The 21,892-nt window shown below is 39.1% G+C and overlaps 1 protein-coding gene across 1 annotated transcript in view; it reads left to right on the forward strand.

The window, feature by feature from the left end:
- Positions 1-21,892, forward strand: part of LOC122796642 (carbonic anhydrase 1-like) — a 72,839-nt gene that overhangs the window by 40,824 nt on the left and 10,123 nt on the right. The window contains exons 4-5 of the mRNA XM_044065278.1: positions 4,340-4,435; positions 12,112-12,174. Coding sequence (XP_043921213.1) covers positions 4,340-4,435; positions 12,112-12,174 — 159 coding nt within the window. The remainder of the gene's footprint in view (positions 1-4,339; positions 4,436-12,111; positions 12,175-21,892) is intronic.

The raw sequence follows: 21,892 nt of genomic DNA on the forward strand, positions 1-21,892 counted from the left end.
TCACCATCCTCCTATGGCATCTTTAAGACTAAATTCCAGTAAATATTGTAACTGGGACATTTGCTTATCTATTATGTTACCCTGTGCCGTGTCTCTCCAAATTTCAGTGTTCATCTTCTGCTGTGACCCCCCCCCCCAAAAAAAAAGTGCTGTCATAAACATTACCTAACAATCTGATTTCTACTTTCTGTCTTTTAGTTTGTTCCATAGCTTTAGCTGCACTGCTAAGAGGTACTCATAAAAGTTCGGAATTTCCATGCCTCCTTTCTCCAGTGAGACTAGCACAACTTCACAACTTAGCCTCAGCTTCTGCCCTGTCCAAATGTATTTGTAGATTTCTTTCTCTAACCATTTCCATTCTTGGGTAATACAAAAATGCCTGGCCTATTTACAATATGAGAGGGGCTATAAATGTTTTAACTACCTGTATCCTTTGCTCCAGGTCCATTTTTAACAGCTCCCATCTCTTTACCATTTTATCTACTTTCCTTCGCATTTCAGACCAGGTTTCCCCTGGTGTACCCCAGGAATTCCTCATTAACCATACCCCACAAGTACTGCATTTTATAATGCCCCTAGACTGAAGGGTACTGTTGTACCTGCTGATTTGATGGTGCATAATTAATACAAAGGGCTTTTGTCTTTTTTAAATTAATTTTATAGCAAACTGTCTTCCTAAATTGCTCTACTATATTGAACAGCTTGAGGACGTCTCCATCTGGGTCAGTCAGGAAAATAATTACATAATCAGCAAACATTGCTAATTTAGATTATCTCTCTCTCCTATGTCCCACCCCCATATCTCTGCTCACCTGATCTTATTGGCTAGGGACTCCTGGTACAGTACAAAAAGCAGAGAAGATAGTTGGCATCCCTGTCTTGTTCCCCTTTGAATATTGATGTCTGGTGTATCCCTTCTATTTGTTTTTATTTTTGCCCTAACTTCACTGTATATGGTTTGTAACAGTTGTATTAACCTTAGCGAAAAACCCATGTATTCGAATATCTTCCAAAGATATGGCCAGTGAACTCTGTTGAATGCAAACAGGCACTGCAGAGGTGCAAGAACCAATAAATATCACCAACGGGACTAGGAGAAACTTTAATAAACCACGAAAAAAAAATGTACGTATACATTAAACGCTTAATTTAATCACAACGTTTTTCATCCCGAAGGTTGGGACTTCTTCAGACAAACACATTGCAATAACAACCCAACGTAAATATCCATAAAACTGCCATTAAAATCAATTGAATCATAATTAAGTAATTATACAATTAAAACATCCTTGCTGTTGTTGTGTCTTTCGGCTTTTTCCAGGCTAAGGGTCGCCACAGTGGAACTCCGGTCCGCTAATGATTGACAGTAAATTTTTACGTGCCGACTTGCTGGGCCTGATGCACAACCTTCAACGAAAGAGCGCCCATTCATGCATGTCACCACACAGAAGACGGTCTAACTGAGAATCGAACGGGGCAACGTCATACTGTGAGGCGACAACGCTACCGCAGCACCACCACCGCAGTAATAAAGGATCTTAATGAAAATCAATGTGCAGAAGAATGTCCTACATACTATCCTATACAGGAATACAAGGTTCCGATTTGTCTATATATCTAAATCTGCTTTCATATATTCCTTATTAAAATCATGAAAAGAAAATCTTAATGGGAAAAAAATTTACAAATTTTTGTATATTTTAAATTTAAAACAAACATATATAGAAGTGTATAAAAATAATACTATCTCAATTTAAAAAGTATGAATGAGCATGGAAAACCACAATTTATCCTATGCTACCATCTGGTGGCCAATTTATGTAACTACTAATACAATAAAATGTAAATATTATAAAATATAATTTAAAAGATTGTTTAAAACCACTCCAACTATAGGACCTCCACCATATCATAATAACTCATATCTAGGTCTGTATAAAGCATACTAAGCTAAGATATCATTGAATAGTAAGTCTGTATTATATATAATTAGAAACTAACTTCTCTTAACTTTAGCACGGGTACTAAGGAAACATTTTTGTTTAAACCAGGGGTCTTATTTGCCTGTAATTGGCATTAGAAAATCCTCCTTAGTCATTTACAATATTATTTTTTTAAAACACTGCCCCGTGCTTCAAAATGTACTGTATTTGGAATCACACACATATGAATCTCCTTTATCAGATAGCAACTTATTTACGTTGGCCCAGCCTCATTACTCAATGGGCAATATTTACAGTTCCCTAAGTTGTTTAGTTCTGCTCTTCACATCATATCAGAAGGGCCCAAATGTTTAAACAAATTAAAGATTATCTAAGAATATACTGCCTTTGTGAGACTTTTCTTTGGCTGTACCGCTATTAAATAAACACAACATTTATAAATCTTGTTCTAGTCCTCTTTGCAATCGTCCGTTCCTTGTCTATAAGATCTCTTAGAAACATAAGGACAATACTAATCAAACGATCATGATAATCATAATGTGCCAGCCATATAGTCCTTTAAGCAGACACACTTAAAAGTTTTTGCCTCCATTTTAAGCACTTAATAGCATTCACCTCCCAAATTGAGTGGGGTTGTACATTATAACCCCAGTGTAAATTTTTGTCTACCCAACCAGTTATCAAGACTAGTCACAAAGGTAGCCAAAGCAATACTTTGACCTTTAGTAGTAACTTATTCCACAAGTTGGAAATACGCTGAGTTAGGAACCAATCTTTTCAGTGAGTCTTGTTTATTTGTTCGTGCAGATTTGCATCCCTAGTGCGGGTGTCTAAATAGTTAATTAAACTGATTCAAAAACCTGACTATGCTGCCTTATGCTACTACTAATTTATTGAGTGTTTTAGTTCTGGGGCCTTGTATTCTCATATAAAACATTAAAATAACACTATGTTTTCCCTTATTATTTACAAACTTTAGTCTACTGACTTGAGTCACTCTTACTACCAGAATAACTTTGTTGGTAGCCGGCAAAGTGATGCAATAGTTAACATTGCTGCCTCACAGTATTTGGATCCAGGATTCAAATCTTACTTGGAATTCTTTCTGTGTGGAGTCTGCATGTTCTCTCAATGATCACATGTTTTTTGGTCTGAGTCTCTGGTTCGCTTCCAGTTTTCAATAACATACTGTTAGGTTGATTGGCAATGCTAAATTGCCACTAGAAATGCATGTGAGAATGGAACCATGGCACTTCTTGCTCTGCAGGGACCTGGCACCCCATCTTGGGTTGGTTTCTACTTCTTGCTTGTTGCTTTTGGGTTCAGGCCTCAGTCCTCTTCAACCCCGAGATAGATGAAAATGTGATATAGAAAAATGCATGGGGGCATAGAATAACTCTTAAATGTGATAATGTCATTGGGGATTTTAACAAAATCCTTAAAGATAAAGGAAGTTATCTCAAAATGGATGGATTTCCCCAAGTATACACTTGCATGAAATATTAATAAATACACTGAGACTGTAGTGGTTTACTCATAGACTTCTGCTTTGTCCCCAGTAATTATGTACCTAAACCACCGTGCATGAAAAGATATCCATACACATCACTGCTTCCCATTTACATTTTTACCAGGAAAAAAGAACAATTACATCTGAACAGAGGCATCTACTTAATAATATACAGTTCATGTTATTTTTAAATGCACAGATCCATTTTATAAGATGGCATTATTGTCTTTGTACCAATGTCATTGAACTTGAGTTGTTTATTTTATTCTTACTATGTATCATGTTTCATTGTTCTATATTTCTGTCAGATGGCATCACTCTTTTACTTGTTTACTGTTGGAAAGAAGTTGGCATAATGGTTAAGGTGCTTACTTTACAAACACAAGGCACAGGGTTTGATTCTCACATGAGGTAATTGGCTAGGCTTAGAATGGCCCACAAGGGCAGTTTGCCTAGTCCTAATCTATGAACCTATAACATTTATTCTATTTTCTTTATCAAGAATGTATTTCTACTCTTCCTTTATTTAACCTGTGAGGAAAATATTTCGGGCACTTGGGATAGAGTTTCTGTGGCCCCATGCTGAGCTTGGAGCAGTGATCTGGGTGGGTTATTTAGGAGTATTTTCTCCTGCAGATACTGCAACATCAGGGCCTCCATAACTCACTGTCCATTCTTCTATGTCCTAAGGTCTGCTCTGTCATCCCTCATGGAAGGAGGTACTGTTTTGCTTAATTAGGGCAGAACCACAGTAGGCTATTTTGACAAGTAACAAAAGTTGTTTAACTGAAGTGTCGTACAGTGAGGGGCACATTTGGTTTGCATTCTGTTTTAATAGATTGCTTTTGCTCAAATTATACATTTAACATGCTGTACTTTTTTTCAGCTTCACTTAGTTCACTGGAATGCGAATAAATATAAGAGTTTTCAAGAGGCTTTTCAACATCCTGATGGACTGGCTGTTATTGGAGTTTTTCTGAAGGTTAGTCTTTCAGAAATTTCGTTGGCTGTATTTATACTTGGAGTTTATTTATTTATTTGTTTTTATGTAGGTGTCTGTTTACAAAGGTTTTATTGCAGGTAGAAGGTCAAGTACAAGAAATGTCATAAAAGGATTAGAAATAAAAAAAAATACCCGACAATATTAAGAATTCTTTGCAAAGTACAAAAAGGTACAACAGCTGGGTCATGATTCATCACAGACAAATCAGTTGTGGCTAATACATTTGGCAAACCCTTCCTTGAAAGTGAAAAAAAGCCCACATAATACAGTTTTGTGAAAGGAGAGGTTTCTTGACGAGTTCTATTTTCTATACCAACATGCATTTTGTAAGAAGCTCTGACACTGCAACAGCTCAGAGAAAGTGCCATTTTCTGATTATAGTGTCTTGTACTGAAAACTACTGTTCTCCTTTAGACACAGCAGTTTTGACTCAGTAGAACCACATGATTTAGCCTTGTGGACTTTATGTGTAGCCAGGTACTACTAGACTACAACTAACAAATACAAGTAGAGGAACATTGTCAAGGACTGTTAGGGTGGCATAAGGGTGCAGTAATTAGTGTTGCTGCTTCATATCTACACAGTAGGACATTTAATCCTAGCTTCCATTTATTGTCTGAGTGGAGCTTATATGTTTCCACATGTCCTTATATGTTTCCACATGTCCCTGTAAGTTATCTTTGGGTATTCTTGGTATCCCAAGTATTTCCCAGAACGTGGTAGCACTCTACTGTAACATGTACTTGCATGTAGCCTAGGTATTTGCTTTGAGGCCCATTTTGCAGCTCAGAAGTCTGCAAGGGTCAATCCACTTACCTAGTAAAAATAAGTAAAGTCAAATACAAAGATTGCACTTCTAAATTTTTTGATGTACTGTATTTCAGAGGAAAAGACAGGGTCAGGACTGAATAATCTAGTACTGCCAGGTAAAGGGCTAGGTGTAATTACTTTTGATTAACAAATGATTTAGCATTTAATCCTGTCATAACGGACAGCTAAGTATTTTGAGGAAGCCTACCAGCCCATCCATCATATTGTCTAGGAGGAAGAGGACCCTGTGTTACACCTATAAATTGCTTTATATCCTTAACATAGTTTGCCATTTTCTTAAATTCTGTTAAAATAGTGTATTGTTAGAATTGTGTGGGTATCTAATCATGTTTGGCTATGGGCATAATTTTTTGTATTGTCACCTGCATTTCTTCTTACAGCAATTAACAAGTTATATATACAAGTGTAATGTATGGGAATCTATCTTCTCTTAACTTTAATGAATGTTTTGTTTTCCTGGTAGTGCTAGAGAATCCATGTGTATAGTGTTATAGAAAATCCAAACCACCTTAGCAGGACATCCATGAAGCAATTAGCTTTAGATTGATCTTTTTTCTTATTTGTTTGTTTGTTTGCTTGCTTGTTTGTCTATTTTGTTGAGCATGACCCTTTTTCAGGAGAGACCCAAAGTGGGATTCATACTGAATGGGTGAAATTTTACCAAGGTACCAGGAAAATAGACCTACTCATTGCATGATGAATTATTCCAATATGGCAGTAGCAGTAACCTGGAGGTGGAGAAGGTGAAATTGATGGAAGGTAAAGATACAATTGTCGTGACTAAATTGGAGTTTGGGAGATTAGATAATACAGCCCTACTAGAAAGTGTGGTCACAAGTGTTGTAGCAAGTAGCTTTTGGACTAGAAAAGAGCAACAGATTCAAAGAGAAGTAGCTGGATAGAGATAATTATAAAGCAAGGAAAGAAACAAATGTGGCTATATAGATAAGTGAAATAAAGGACATTTTAAAGATGGTAGCTCTTATTCATTTCCAGGGGCAGATGGGTCGAGATGTATTTTTTATAAAAAAAAAAAAAAAACATGTCAGATAGATAGTTAATTTGTTTAGGGAGGTGTTACATGAAAAGTGGCAAGCATCAAAGGAATTACCCACATTTTATGTAAGGTATGTGAAATTTATTTGGAAGAAGGATTATAAGTGAGACCTAAGGAACTAGAGTCCTTTATCCTTGTCCATCACTGATTAAATACTGACTAAAATAACACAGTTAAGAGTTTCAAGGCAACTGAAGGAGATTGTAGAAAAACAGATGAATTGGCTGGAAAAAAGAGTTATAGAGGTTGCTGATATTTTTAAGAGAAGGAATGTTCAAAATACAGAAAAGGAAAATTATTAAAGTTTAAGAAAATTTAAAAGTAACTGAAAGATGGCTTTGTAACTCATAACTCATGCTCAACCCTAAAAAAAATTACTACTTTATTTAGTGTTTCATTTATTTACCGCTGCTTACAGCAGACATGTGATTTGGATAGACAGGGGAGTTGTTCATTGAATAACTTCTAACTCTCTTATTATTGTAATATCTCCCAGTGGTCTCTGCCTTCTTTAATGGGTTGCTAGAAGAGTGCATGATTGGAAATATTATGATAGGGTCTTTTCCTACAGATTAAACCATCTTTCTTTTTATGAGAAGTATACATTGAGAGAACCTCAGCAGAATTGATTGTAACTGTTTTTATTTTGCATCTGACTTGCCTTTCCTTTTATGGTATGATATGAAGATGCTAGGATAGGCTTCTGGCATTGTTATTTTCTCACACACTATGATGTAGCCTCGGGATGGCTTTCTCAGGATGTATTTGACTTAAGCATGATAATAATGAACTATGGTGAGGTAACTGCCTGATGAAACATTTTGGCAGACGTAAATGTTATCTACACCTGAAAGACAACAGCAAAGCAGACAAGAAGAAATTATGAGAACATTTTCCAGAGTATTCTATGATGAAGTACATTGGATTTGGATGGGCCAACACATTTTCTTTTCTTGTTTATGGGCATAGACTGGGTGAACTATTCTTGCTCTAATGCACTCACCCAACGATTCCTTGACTTCATCAATTCTAATGCACTAGACCAGCTCGTCTCATCCCCCACAAGGGGAGATAACATTCTGGACTTTGTTCTCACCAACATGGGTGACCACTGTACCACTCCCATAGTAAGTTCTTCCCTGGTGTGATCAGACCATTGGTCTGTCTCATTCGAAGGTGCTTTCCCACCCAACCCCCCCGCCATAGCCAGGCTAAAAAACTTCTCGAAAGCTGACAACAACCTCCTAAGGGATGGTATCAGTAGCTTCACATCACAGCTCCCCTCAGAGGATGCAGACAACTATGCTGAACAGTACATTAATGCTGTACACAAGCACCTGTACAACTGCATGGACTCAGCCATACCCAACAGAACTAAAACCTGCTCCTCAAGGAAACACAAACCTATCTAGTGGACATCCTCTATCAACAGGCTTTACAACAAAAGGAAGAAACTGTTGTCCAAGGGTAAAAAGGCAGTAATTCCCAAGTGGAAAAACTCCCTTCTTAGCCTCAACAAGCAAATTAGATCACTAGTGAAAACCACCAAAGCCAATTATGAATTGAAACTAGCCTCCAAAACAAAGGGAAACCACAAAGCCTTTTTCATTTACATCAGGAATCTCCATGGTAAAGCCCAGGTCTGTTCCAAATTAGTACTTAATGGTACCACTTACACTGATCCTGTTGACTTAACCAACCTGCTAGCAGATAGGTTCAGTGCAAACTTCACCCCCCCCCCCATCCTCCCAAAGACCCATTCGACATCCCCGATACTTGTCCCGCACCTCACATGTCTGTAGATCAAATGTTAAAGGCCCTATCTAAGGCAGGGAACACAGCTTCCATGGGACCTGCTAGTATCCCAGGCTGCATTCGGCACCATCTCCAGCAAGAACTAACTTTGTTATTGAGCACCCTATTCAACCATGTACTAAGTACAGGCTTCATTCCAGCAGCATGCAGAACTGCCATTGTCATCCCCTTGTACAAAGGTGATGCCACTACTGACTCTAGAAACTATTGCCCTATTAGCTTGAAAAGTCTGATCTGTAATGCTATGGAGTGTATTATTATGGACCTCATAAACAAGGTTTAACAGGCATGACCTACGTTTGACAAAACCAAATTGTGTCAGCTCAAAGATTTGGAGATCTCTTATATCCTTATTTATAAGGTCCATGATGACTCGTTCCATGGCCTTATAGATAAGGCTGGTTAAGCTTATGGGTCTGTAGTTCCCAGGGTCTGTTACTGTACCGTCTTTATTGAAGGGGGATGATGGTTGCTGTTTTCCATTCAGCAGGGACAAAACCAGTAGTTAGGCTGTGGTTGAAGGGAATACCTAATGGAGTTGCTAACATGTGTTTTAGACTATTTAAAGCACAACATGGGGTGCCACCCAGTCGTATAGATGATGGTCTTGGAGAGAGCATTAATGACTTGCTCTTTGGAGATGCAAGGTGGTGGAGATGTAGAGGGAATGCTTTTTGGAATGTTTGGAGGGGACGGGGGGGGGTGAATATTTTGCTAAACCCTGTTGGCTAATAGGTTAGCTATTTTCACAGGATTAGTGTGTGTCATGCCATCCACAGCTAGTTCAGCACATATCTGGGTCCTACCTTTTAGGTTACGGATATAGCTGAAGAATGCCATGTGGTTATCCTTAGCTATGGTTGCTAATTTTTTTTCAGAGTTGCCCTTAGAGGATTTTACAAGCGGTCTTATTTGTTTGTTCAAGCAGAGGAGGGTGCTCTTCCAGTGCTGGGACCTCTCTTTTTTATTCCTTGATTGCAACTTCTTCCTCTTGTTGTATAACTTATTAATGCTACGTGCCCACCAGGCAAGCTTGTTTTTTCTTGAGGATCTTGTTTTGATCCTATCAGTTACAACTGTGTCGATACAGTTGTGTAAGTGTTTGTACAGGGCATTTATCTATATCTTAGTATAGTTGTTAAGCCAACTGTGGGAACATGAGCTTGGAAATTATTTATGCCATCCCTTAGGAGGATATAATTAGCTTTGGTGAAATTTTTTTGCCTGATTTCACCGAAGAGGGGTTCAGGTGTTATAGCTACTTTAAATGTGACTGATTTGTGATCAGATTTAACCAGTGAGGTTCCTATACCTGTGGTGGTCCAGTGGTCACTCACGTTGGTGAGGACCAGGTTGAGAAAATTTGAGCCCCTTGTGGGGTTGCATACTATTTGTTCCAGGACATTACTGTTAACAAAGTCCAGGAACCATTTGTGCGAGCATGTTGCTACTCATAAGTTTCCCAGTCAATAGAGGGATAGCTAAAATCGCCCTTGACTAGAGTGTTTGGTTGTAACTTCATTGACTCAAGTAAGTCCAAATAAGTAGCGTGGGTATCTTGGTTCATTGAAGGGGGCTTATATCTAACAATGACTTGAAGGGGGGTCTTACCCACAGTCAACTGAGTTTTCCTGTCTAAACAGTCTAAATAGGTATTTATCTTTGATGAAGATAGATACTCCTCCTTCTTTGGTTCTCACACATTCATTTTGCAGTCTGAAAGTGTGGAAGGAGTTGTAGCCTTGCAAGGCCAGGGTACTCTCTGCAGCCCTAAACCAAGTTTCTGTGACTGCACAGACATCAACATCCTCCAGGAAGAGGAATGCTCCCAGAGAGTGCAGTTTCTGATTTAAACTCCTAGCATTTAGTAGCATAACCTTTAATTTATTTGTGAGTGATATTTTCACATCGGAAGTTTTATTCTTGAGACCTTACCTAAAAAGGCACTATGGGGGAGGTAAGTGCCTTAACCAGTAACCGAAAGCCTAGAGGTGTCAGGTGAAGACCATCACTGGCAAAGCAGCATGGTCTATTAACCATGTCATCCCAGGCACACAGGTACTGGATCCCCTTAGAATGACACCAGAAACTAAGCCAATTGTTGAATTCAATAATTTTTTTTGTTTATATTGTGGTATCATCCTAGGTAAGGGTACAATGCCGCTCAAGGCTAGGGACATACCTGTCTGGGACACATATTCATAGAGTTCAATCATGTCTCTCTTCATATAGTCCAGTGAGGTACGTCTCAAGTCATTCACACCAACATGAAGTATGACGGAGCCACAATGGTACTTGTTGTTGAGAGACTCGAGTGCATGTGTGATCTGATGGATATTGGTACCCGATAGCTAACTGTTACCCTTTCCTTGTCCAGCCAAGAGAGTGGGACATCTGTGTGTCTCACAATGGAGTCACCGGTGACTAAACTTTTAGTTTACATGTGCTTTGCTTTAGGGGCTGGTATTTTTATCTGTATTGAGTGTTGTAGGTGATGTATTAGGTGCAGCATGTTTGTGTTTGGAAGGGATCTGGTGTTTAGGTAGGTTTCTGGTCAGTAGCTCTGCATATGATGGCTTATGTGTTGAGTACATGTTTGTGTAGGATGTGTAGTATGTGAGCTAACAACCTATTCAGTGTTACTGTTCTGTGTGCGAGAGAGCAAGGATTCTAGATTCTTAGTGCAGATGCATCTCTCACAAATTATACTTGGGTAATTTAGGAGTAGGGAATTGTCAGTATGCATGAGGCAGTTGCTACACTACCTCAAGAAACCCATGTCAATCAAGCTGGTAGGAGAAATGGAGGGAAACTGACCATCCATAATGCTAGGTTAAATCCTGTTTTCACAATGGGGAGAGAAAATTGAGGGGTGTGGTATAACTGGGTGGTCTAGACGGGGTCTATACTAATGAGATGCTCTATAAAGGGTCTATACTAACAGGGGTTATCTAAATGGTCTAAGATTATTGTAGATTTGGTTGTTTTGGGACTGTTTAATGGGTAAAAGCACAATTTAAGAACTTTTCGGCTGGATCACGTGCAGCTACTAAGGGAAAATTTATCTACTGAAGTTTTTCCATCTATAACCGCCAGTGGTTACCCCCACTGCTCAGTAGTGCGCGATGGTGCATGGAGGTGCACTACCTGTAAACAGATGACTACAGCACAGCAGTGGCTAGTCACCTAACTCTGTGGAGCTGTGCTAACACGGGGCTTATGTAGCAACAGTGAGTAAACTGAATTAAACAAGTTAACCAATAAAAAAGCTCAAATCTGAGCCCTGTGCCAGCAGCCTTCAATCAGATGAGTCCTAACTGCACTGTCCTGCCACAAGGGTGCAGAAAGGCCCTCTCCAACAAAAGATAGCCTGATTTAATGCTCAGTTTAACAAACAGAACCAGATTCAGCAGGTCTGAATCTAGTCTATGCTACAGTAAACAAAAAGTGCAACAAATCAGCAATCAGTTTCTCTTTTGTCTGTAATAAACATTGGGAATATCGATTGTAACATATCATTGTGAGAGAGCTTCCACTTTTATGCCCTTTCAAGTTATCATGTACACACACACACACACACACACACACACACACACACACACACACACACACACACACACACACACACACTGAAAATGAAATGATGTGATTGAGTCTCCCTTTCTAGATGCAAATGTTTATTAAAGCTTTGTGTCGAACATCAGTACTTATTGAATCCTGACAAAAAGACTCCTCTGTCAGTTCATAAGCTTGAGTAACTGTAAAATCTATGTTGTTCCAATAATAGGTATCGCACGAGCCTCTGTTTTCTAGTGTTTTCTTTCAGTGGGCCAGTGTGGCTTTTCTTTATTTTTTCTCCCACTGAGTTGTGAAGTAGAGATCCTAACCACTGAGCTACTATATTACTCATAAATATTACATGGTAACCTTGTTCATATCTTTTGAATTGCAGATAGGAAATTCCAACCCTGTATTGAAGAATGTCATTGATGTGCTGGGAGACATTAACGGGAAGGTATGTAACATACATATACTGGTCTTGGTAGAGCAGAACATAGAAACTCAGTTGAATGTGCAGAAGAATAAGGAAATAAAAAAATGTTAAGAATTAGTTGGTTGTCAATTTTATTTATGAAATATCTGACATTTTTTTGTTTTGCATATTAGAAGGTGTGTTGTGACATAGTATTGTATTGAATATGCTAGTGCTCAGAAAATGTCAGTGTTCTGTAATTATGAAATTGTTTAAAATATAATGATATTTGCCATAGAGGTCATTATTATAATCAGAAAACATCAGATTTATTTGAAGGCAACATTAATCTTCTGGATAGACTTGAGATGTCCTCAGCCAAAAAAGTCAATCAGGAGCTTGGCTGTAAACAGACAGCAACATGTGCCATCTTCATTTATTCTTGTTTCCTGCAAGGAAAGAACAGATGAAAATTAAGGAGTGCTCCCTATACAACCAGATCCTGTTCAGAATATTCAAGCAATTTAGTATAGCTACATCAGCGTTACGCATTTTCTTTCAGATTACCCCTGGATATAGTTGCTGGCCCTACTGACTCCTGACTTCCAGAGGCCTAGGCCACCTTATGCATGCTTCATCTCCTGCTTACATGGCTGAAGACTATATGGCACTATAACAAGAGGCCACAGAAATCTCTTGTGTAAACCCCATTTCCCTTCCTCCATCTCAGAAACCACACCAGAGTTGAAGAGAAAGAGAAACTCCTCATAAAAATGGTCATCAGATTTGGACCTGTGAGAGAGAGAGAAGCACTTGGATTATATTCTTCTATGGGCCACAATATTGATGATGTTGCTTCTATGGGTTCCTCTGCAGTGACCATCTGCTATTAGGAAGCAATACTCTTCACGAGGGAACATTTTAAATGGAAGGTAAATAACTTGCCACTACTCAGAAATGGTATTTAGAGCTCATAAGAATTGAAGAGCTCAAACTTCATGCTGTTCAATTAGAAATATAAGCATTCCAGAATGGTTTTGACACCACCTCATTGGAGCTAGCTTTACAGCCCCCTGCAGTCAAGAAGCCAGGCAATGTTTACATAGTACATGAAAAATGTATTAGTACCTTTCCGAACTTCACTGTCAAGTCCTGCATTCATGCCTCCTGATTCTGTCTATGGCTCTAGTATTCTCCCAAATGATAGAGAAGGTATAGTGCTCTGTAGATTTTAGGAAAACAATGTGCACATTTGCAACCTTGGGAATGTGGGTGGTTAAGTGCCAAATCCACATGATGTATGATCAAGAGGGTATATTAAGCCAGACTGAAGATACAGCCAAGCATATCACTGAAGACTGTTTAAGGGAAAAGTCATTACTGTGGCTCTGTTTGATTTCAAAGTTGGAAAATCCTCTATAGAATGGTGATATGGTACAGTAGATGCCAATGCTAAAGCTGTTTTTATTCATTCATTTACACTTTGTTCATTGGGTTAGTCCTACTAGGGCGGTGGCCTTTTTTCAGTGGAGACCCAAGGTGATATTCATACTGGAGCCAGAAGAGTTAATAGAAAGCACACATGACTTAGGTATCAGCCCACCGCACAATATGAAGGGTGAACATGACTTAAGTATCAGCCCTACCGCACAATATAAAGGGTGAACATGACTTAGGTATCAGCCCACCTAACAATATGAAGGGTGAACATGACTTAGGTATCAGCCCCACCTCACAATATAAAGGGTGGACATCTGAATGCTCTATTAGGGAAAACACTGTAGAATTCTCTCCTAATAGATTTTATTAAAATGGAGGAGAAGGGTATGACTATGTAGTCCATTAAGGAGGTGTTTCACCTCTCTCATACCAAGAAATTGCAGAAACTAACCAGCCAGTCTGTGAAGACTATTATAAACAGAAGAGACAATCTGAGAAGAGGCAATAAGCATGGAAAAACAAAAAGGGCTATGCCAAGCAACAAGACAGGTGAAAAAAGGGCATACACCTTCTGCCAGTACTGGTACCTCTCATTTCTAACTCTCCCTCCCCCACCACTAACATTTCACTACTGTAAGGCCTCATTGCTGATGGGAGAATTTCATAGTTCTGTGGAGAAATGGTGTCTCATGACACTGGATATGTGAGTAAGGGAGATTGTAATCTCAAACTACAGTATATAGTTTCCGAAGATTTTTACTAACTTTTGACTTAATGATGAACAAAAATTCAAGAGTAAGGAAATATAATCAGTCTTTCTGGGAATTGTTCTGGCTTTCCTATCCCTCTGAAAAGACAGTTATCTTCTGTGTACCACTCTGGTTCGTAGGTTGGTACTAGGCTATTGGCCCTAGGGCCTGTACAAGCCTAGCCATAACAATTCCCTGGCTATTTCTTCCCACAGTATTTACTTCCCTAGACCCCTGTCTAGCAGGGTGACTGATGTGATCCCTGAGATGAATTTCCTATCTCCCATCCAGTCATCAAGGTTCGTTTTGAAGAGGGTCAAAGAGGCGCTCTGCTTGACATGTATGGGCAGTCTGTTTCAGAGTCTGGGGAGTCTCTGGATCAGGAATCTATCCTTCCAGCATGTTTTGTTCATTGTGATGACAAGGTTTAGATCCCTGGAGCATGTGTCTCTGATGGATTGGGATTTCTTTAAGTGTAGCATGTCCAACAGCTCTGGGTTTGACATGGCCTTGTATGTTAATCAGAGATCGCCTCTGAGTAGACGATATGTGACAGAGTATAGGTGGAGTTTTTTTAGATGGTCAGCATAGAGCATCTGCTGTAGGCCTGTGATTCTTTTAGTGAGCTATTTCTGCGGCCTTTCCATTTGTTGCAGATGTCTTGAGAGGTACATACCAAGCGGGGCATTGTATTCTATAATGAGTCTAATGAGGGATGAGTACAGGGGGGAAAATGACCTCCTTTTTTCTGGATGAAAAGCCCTTAATGATGAGGTATGCCACATAGAAGGATTTCCTGACTGTTCTGGCAATATGTTTATCGAAGATGAGACCACTGTCCACCTGTGTCCCTAAGTCTCTTATCTGACTTTCGGTGTTTAGTGTACTGCCGCCTATGTGATAATTCATGGGTACATGTTTTTTCCCAAAGGAGATAACTATACATTTCTTGGCATTGAGCTTGAGCCCATGGCTCTGGCATCAAGCATCTGTTTCTGTAAGGCCCTTTTGTGGAATATCCACATAATTTGGGGATTCAGTAATGGCTCCCAGTTTGCAGTCATCTGCGAACTTTGTTAGCCAGAGTCCCTTAGCATTGGCCTGTACTTCAGAGAAGTGGATGCCAAACAAGAGCGGTCCCAGGACTGAGCCCTGAGGTACTCCATTTGTCACTTGTCTGGAGCTGAATTTGGAGTCGGCTACTTTTACAGTGTGGGTTCTGTCAGTAAGTCAGTTGGCAACCCATTGAGTGATGTAGGGATTAATGCCCAGCTTAGTAAGTTTTTCTGTGATTCCAGAGTGGGGGGTGGTGTCAAAGGCCTTGGTGAGGTCCAGATAGGCTGTGTGGACCACCTTATCCTTGTTCACGGCTCTGGAGACTGATTTGAATAAGTCATCAGGTTCAGGAGACAAGATCAGCCCTTCACGAACCCAAACTGGGTGGGGTCCAGTGTTTGAAGGTTGCCAATGTCTTTGTTTATAAGTTCCATGATAATATGTTCCATGGCCTTACAGATCAGGCTCATCAGACTGATGGGGCAGTAGGTGAATCCCCCTTGTGGAGTGGGATAACTGTAGCTGTGCACCACTCAGTGGGCACGAAGCCTGAAGTGAGGCTATGATTAAACATGACACTTAGGTGAGGTGCCAGGTCATTTTGTAGTTGATGTAGTACACAGCCTAGGATGTCATCTGGTCCCATGGATGCTGTATTCATAGCTTTGGAGAGTGCGTTTTTTACCTGTGTGGCCATTATTACCGGAATTTGGCAATCTTTTGATATTGAGATGGGTCCTTTAGGGGATGGGGGGGTTTCACTAAATCGATCTGCCAGGATACTGGCAATATCCTTGGGATCAGTATATTTAATGCCATTCTGTTGTAGCTCAGAGCAGATCTGAGCATTGCCATTTAGATTCTTGACATAGCAATAGAATGCCTTGTGGTTGTCTTTGGAATCTTTGGCTATTTTATTTTCGTAACTAGCTTTGGAGGATTTTATGAGGGATCTCAGCTTCTTACTGAGGCTGGTATGGGAGTTTTTTGCATCCTGGGATTTTCCAGTTTTCTCCAACAGTTTCTTCCTTTTGTTGTAAAGTTTGTTTATGGCAACAGACCACCAGATTGGCTTTCTTTTTTGGAGGAGAGCATCTTGGTTCTGTTGGGGATGGCACGATGCATGCATGAGTGGATGTGCTCGTACAGTGCCTTAGTGTAGGATTCAGCAGTCGAACTTTCAGTTCTCATCTGCATGGGTGTCAAAGTTTGTCACTTCTGACTTGAGAAGCATTAAATTGGCTTTGGAGAAGTTTTTACAGAGGTTTCCTTACTGGAGGGTGGGGGTGGGATGTGGATGTCAAGGGTGATTAACTTATGGTCAGACCTGACCAACGAGGGGGCAACCATAGGTGTGGAGCATCGATTTCCCATGTTGGTAATGACCAGGTCTAGTATATTGGAGCACGAAAACAACAAAAGAAGTAAAGGCAACAGCCTAAAAAACAACGCCAGTTCAAAGAAGAAATTTATTGCAGCTTAGCGCTTCGGCATAGTAGCCTTCAATGAGCATAATTACAGATACACACCCACTCCATTATATATCATAATTAATCTAACAATTAAATCAATTAACCAATAAAAATGTATATAATATAACATTTAAAAGGGAAATATCTAAGTTACAAGAAAGATGCAATGCTAGTCACACAAATTTATAATAAGCATTTTAAATTAACTTCCAAATTCAAGCCATTAGGAGACATAGTATTATACTTCAAAATATAAATGGTTTCTTTAAATAATAAAATATTTTTAATTAATTTATCATCTCCAGTTCTAATAAAAATATTTTCTAAGACACAACATTCAAACATTTCTGTATTACTGTTATGACATTCCATAAAATGTGCAGCAATAGGGCTAGTTAATACTCTTTTTTTAATATCTCTAACATGCTCCTGCATTCTAGTTTTAAATTTTCTTTTTGTCTCACCAATATAATATAATTTACATGGACATCTTATACAATAAATAACCCCTACAGAATTGCATGAAAAATTATTAGTAGGAATAAATGAAATGCCATTAATATTATCAAAATATGGTTTAATAAATTTACATATGTTACACTGGCCGCAAGGATTAGTACCTACTGTAATCAAATTTCTATATATATTATTTAATGGAGAAATATAATAAGTATTAATTAATTTATCAGATAAATTTTGGCCTCTCTTGTAAGATATTTTAGGAACAATAGGGAAAATCTTATAAAGATTTTTATCCGAAATTAAAAATTTCCAAAAATATTTAATAATATTCCAAATTCTGTCACTACATAAGTTATATGTAGTGACAAAATAAATATCTTGCACTTCATGCGTAGAACTCCTTAAGCTTTTATTATAAGTACTACTAGAACTAACCTCATGAATGAAAGGCAAATAATTATTCATTTCCATATTTTTCCTAATGATCAATTTATCACCATTAATGTGACTAGTTTTATTCATTAACTTATTAATACAAAAATCTAATATATCCATTTTATATCCTCTTTTTAAGAACATAATAATACTATCATATATATTCTGTTCTAAATCAATTTCATTATTACACAATCTAGATAATCTTATAATTTCTCCATAAGGAATAGCAGATAAAGTATGGGGGGGGTGGCAACTAGTGCCATAAAGAAACTGATGACCGTCCATAAATTTACGATATACAGTAGTATGAATTTGATCACCCAATATACCTGTTAACAAAAAATCTAGAAAATGGACTTGACTACCAAATTGTAAACTATCAAACCGTAGTCCCTGGTGGGACTAAGGATTAGTTGATCCAGGGTATTGGAATTTATGAATTCCAAGAACCATTGGGCAAAGGCGTTGGTACATGAGTAGTTTTCCCAGTTAATGGCAGGGTAGTTGAAATCACCCAGTATTAGGGTGTTTGATTGTATCTTAATATTTTCCAGCATGTTTAGAAAGGTGTAATGAGAATCTTGGGGCATGGTGTGGGATCTGTAGCAAGCTACAATTTGGATTGCAGCCTTACCTAGTGTTAGTTGCACCTGGAGAATTTCAGACGCATTGTGTTGGGCAACTAGCCTGGTGTTGTGAATATCCTTGGTGAATATGGACACTCCTCCACCTTTAGTGTTGTGGTCCTGATTTGGTGGCTGAAAAGTGTGGTAAGAGTTGTAGCTTGGTATTGCAGGGGTGCTCTCTGGAGCCTTGAACCAGGTCTCAGTTATTGCACAGATATCGATGTTCTCCATTTTTAGGAGTGCCTCGAGTGAGTGTATTTTGAGGTTTAGACTTCTAGCATTGAGTAGCATTACCTTCAGATTTTGCATGCTTGTACCTGTTATGGTGGTGGTTTTGTCCTTTGAACTTTGCCTAAAAAGGCACTATAGGGGTGGCAAGAGCCTTAGCCAGTAACCTGAATTCCAGGGGCGACAGATGCAGACCATCTCTGGCAAAGCATCGTGGTCTGTCGATCATGTCGTCCCAGGCAGACAGATACTGGATCCCCTTTGAATGACACCAGAAGCTTATGCAATTGCTGAAGTCAATCATTTTGTCCTTATACTGTGGTATCATTCTGGGTGAAGACAGGATGCTACTCAGGGCTAGGGTCATACTTGCCTGGACCACATGATCCAAGAGCTCTTCCATGTCTCTTTTCATGTAGTCCAGGAAGGTATGTCTCAAGTCATTCGCTCCAACATGGACAATGACAGAGTCATATTTGTACTTGTGGTGTGACTTGAGTGCATACATTATGTAGCAGATCCTGGCACCCGACAGGCAGCTGACTGTAATTTTCTCCTTGTTCAGACATTAACAGTCTGGTGTTAGACTGGGATGAAAAGTAAAAGAACAAATGGCCAGAGGCATCAATTATACTGCTGAGGGTCTGGGAAAAGAAACCAAAGCACTTGGATAAAATCCACAAAGAGGAAAGGTCTTCACATAGAAGTACTGAACAGCCTAAAACTCAACAAGTTGCTATTATACAGCAGCACTATGCAGTGTAGCATTCTGCCAGTGATCATTTTGTATCACACACACATCCTGCCTTGTACACCACAGACAGCTACTGACTAAGTACAATGCTGATATCTGACTGTTACAGAAAGTAAAAAAAATAATGCACACTACTTCTGCAAAGACAGAATAATACATGCTTATTTTAAACAAAGTGTCAGCCACTTTTATTCACAGGCAACTCCTGCATCCAACAATTAAAGCCAACTTTACTGATTGAATATACCTCAGGTATCAGATGTAATAAAATAAAAATAGCAACAATGTGGACAAAGTGATTTATTTTAACCACCCCCCATACGCAGATGTGACCATCAATTATTTCCACATCGATCCCTTCAGTAGTTTAACCACGTAAGAACAAGCAGTAACTGAGAACACTTCCCCATCAGTCCCTTTATTTGTTTTCCACGTATGTATACATAAGCACTTCACTCACACCAAAATGAAACAATTCCCCCAGTGATCCCTTCAGTAGTACATACATGTATGCACAAACACTAAGATAAAACATTCCCCCAGTGATCCCTTCAGTTGTATGTCCATGTCTACACAAGCAACAAAATAAAATATTTCCCCCAGCGACCCCTTCAGTAGATTGTCCATGTATGCAGAAGCTCTTCACTGACACTAAAATTAAACATTTCCCCCAGTGATCCCTTCAGTAGTAAGTCCGTGTCTGCATAAGCACCAAAATGAAACATTTCTCTCAACGACCCTTTCAGTAGTATATCCATGACTGCACAAGCACTTCAGTGACAAAAATGAAACATTTCCCCCAATAACCCCTTCAGTAGTATGTCCATGTTTGCACAAGCACTTCAGTGACAAAAATGAAGCATTTCCCCCAATAACCCCTTCAGTAGTATGTCCATGTTTGCACAAGCACTTCAGTGACAAAAATGAAACATTTCCCCCAATAACCCCTTCAGTAGTATGTCCATGTTTGCACAAGCACTTCAGTGACAAAAATGAAGCATTTCCCCCAATAACCCCTTCAGTAGTATGTCCATGTTTGCACAAGCACTTCAGTGACAAAAATGAAACATTTCCCCCAATAACCCCTTCAGTAGTATGTCCATGTTTGCACAAGCACTTCAGTGACAAAAATGAAGCATTTCCCCCAATAACCCCTTCAGTAGTATGTCCATGTTTGCACAAGCACTTCAGTGACAAAAATGAAACATTTCCCCCAATAACCCCTTCAGTAGTATGTCCATGTTTGCACAAGCACTTCAGTGACAAAAATGAAACATTTCCCCCAATGACCCCTTCAGTAGTATGTCCATGTTTGCACAAGCACTTCAGTGACAAAAATGAAACATTTCCCCCAATAACCCCTTCAGTAGTATGTCCATGTTTGCACAAGCACTTCAGTGACAAAAATGAAGCATTTCCCCCAATAACCCCTTCAGTAGTATGTCCATGTTTGCACAAGCACTTCAGTGACAAAAATGAAACATTTCCCCCAATGACCCCTTCAGTAGTATGTCCATGTTTGCACAAGCACTTCAGTGACAAAAATGAAACATTTCCCCCAATAACCCCTTCAGTAGTATGTCCATGTTTGCACAAGCAGTTCAGTGACACCAAAAATGAAGCATTTTTACCCAACAACCCCTTTAGTAGTATATCCCAGTATGCACAATAACAAAAATAAAACATTTCCCCCAGCAACCCTTTCAGTAGTATATCCAGATCCAACTCATCCTCAATCCCAACAAGACCAAATTACTCATATTCGCTCCTAATAACACTAAAACCACCCAACCTTCTTTTACAATCACATCCAAAAATGGTACTAACAGCTCCCCCTCTGACCACACCAAACTACTTGGAGTAACAATTGACAATAAACTGCTATTTGATGTCCATATATCACAAGCAATCAAAAAAATCCACAAGAAAATGTGTACCCTATACAGACACAAAAAATTCCTATCTGATCAGGCACGCATCACACTCGCACAAACACACCTACTTTCTACACTTATGTATGCCGCACCTATCCTTACCCACACTAGAAAACAGGACCTTGAACAACTCGAGTCCTGATACAATAAAATTGCCAGATTTGCTAATAACTGCACTTCCAAAAACCCATCATTGTCAGGCACTACGAGAACTTAAATGGTTAGAACTCCCCCAACTACTTAACGATCAACAACTAATACTTCCCTACAATATTGTAAAACATCCTGGCAAAACCCCATCCCTAAACAAACTCCTAACCCAGTACATAGCAAATCGTCCCCTCCGCTCCTCAGAAAAATCTCTCCTCTGTATCTCTAAAGCCAATAACTCTTCAGAAAAAGCTCTCTTCTCCTACAGCATTGTCAGAAACTGGAACAACCTTCCCACCTCTCTGACCTCAGCTCTTTCAACTACACTGTTTAAAAACTGTCTCAAAGCACACCTGTTAAATTCTTGGTTATGCCCATGCATCACATAAGACCCCTATCTTTGAAACTGCAAATAAATAATGCGGATGCAGACTCTAGATGTTCTGCTACA

Source organism: Protopterus annectens, chromosome 3.part0, assembly GCF_019279795.1.
Source record: "Protopterus annectens isolate FY-2018-M chromosome 3.part0, PAN1.0, whole genome shotgun sequence".
In the NCBI taxonomy this organism is placed as follows: domain Eukaryota; kingdom Metazoa; phylum Chordata; order Ceratodontiformes; family Protopteridae; genus Protopterus; species Protopterus annectens.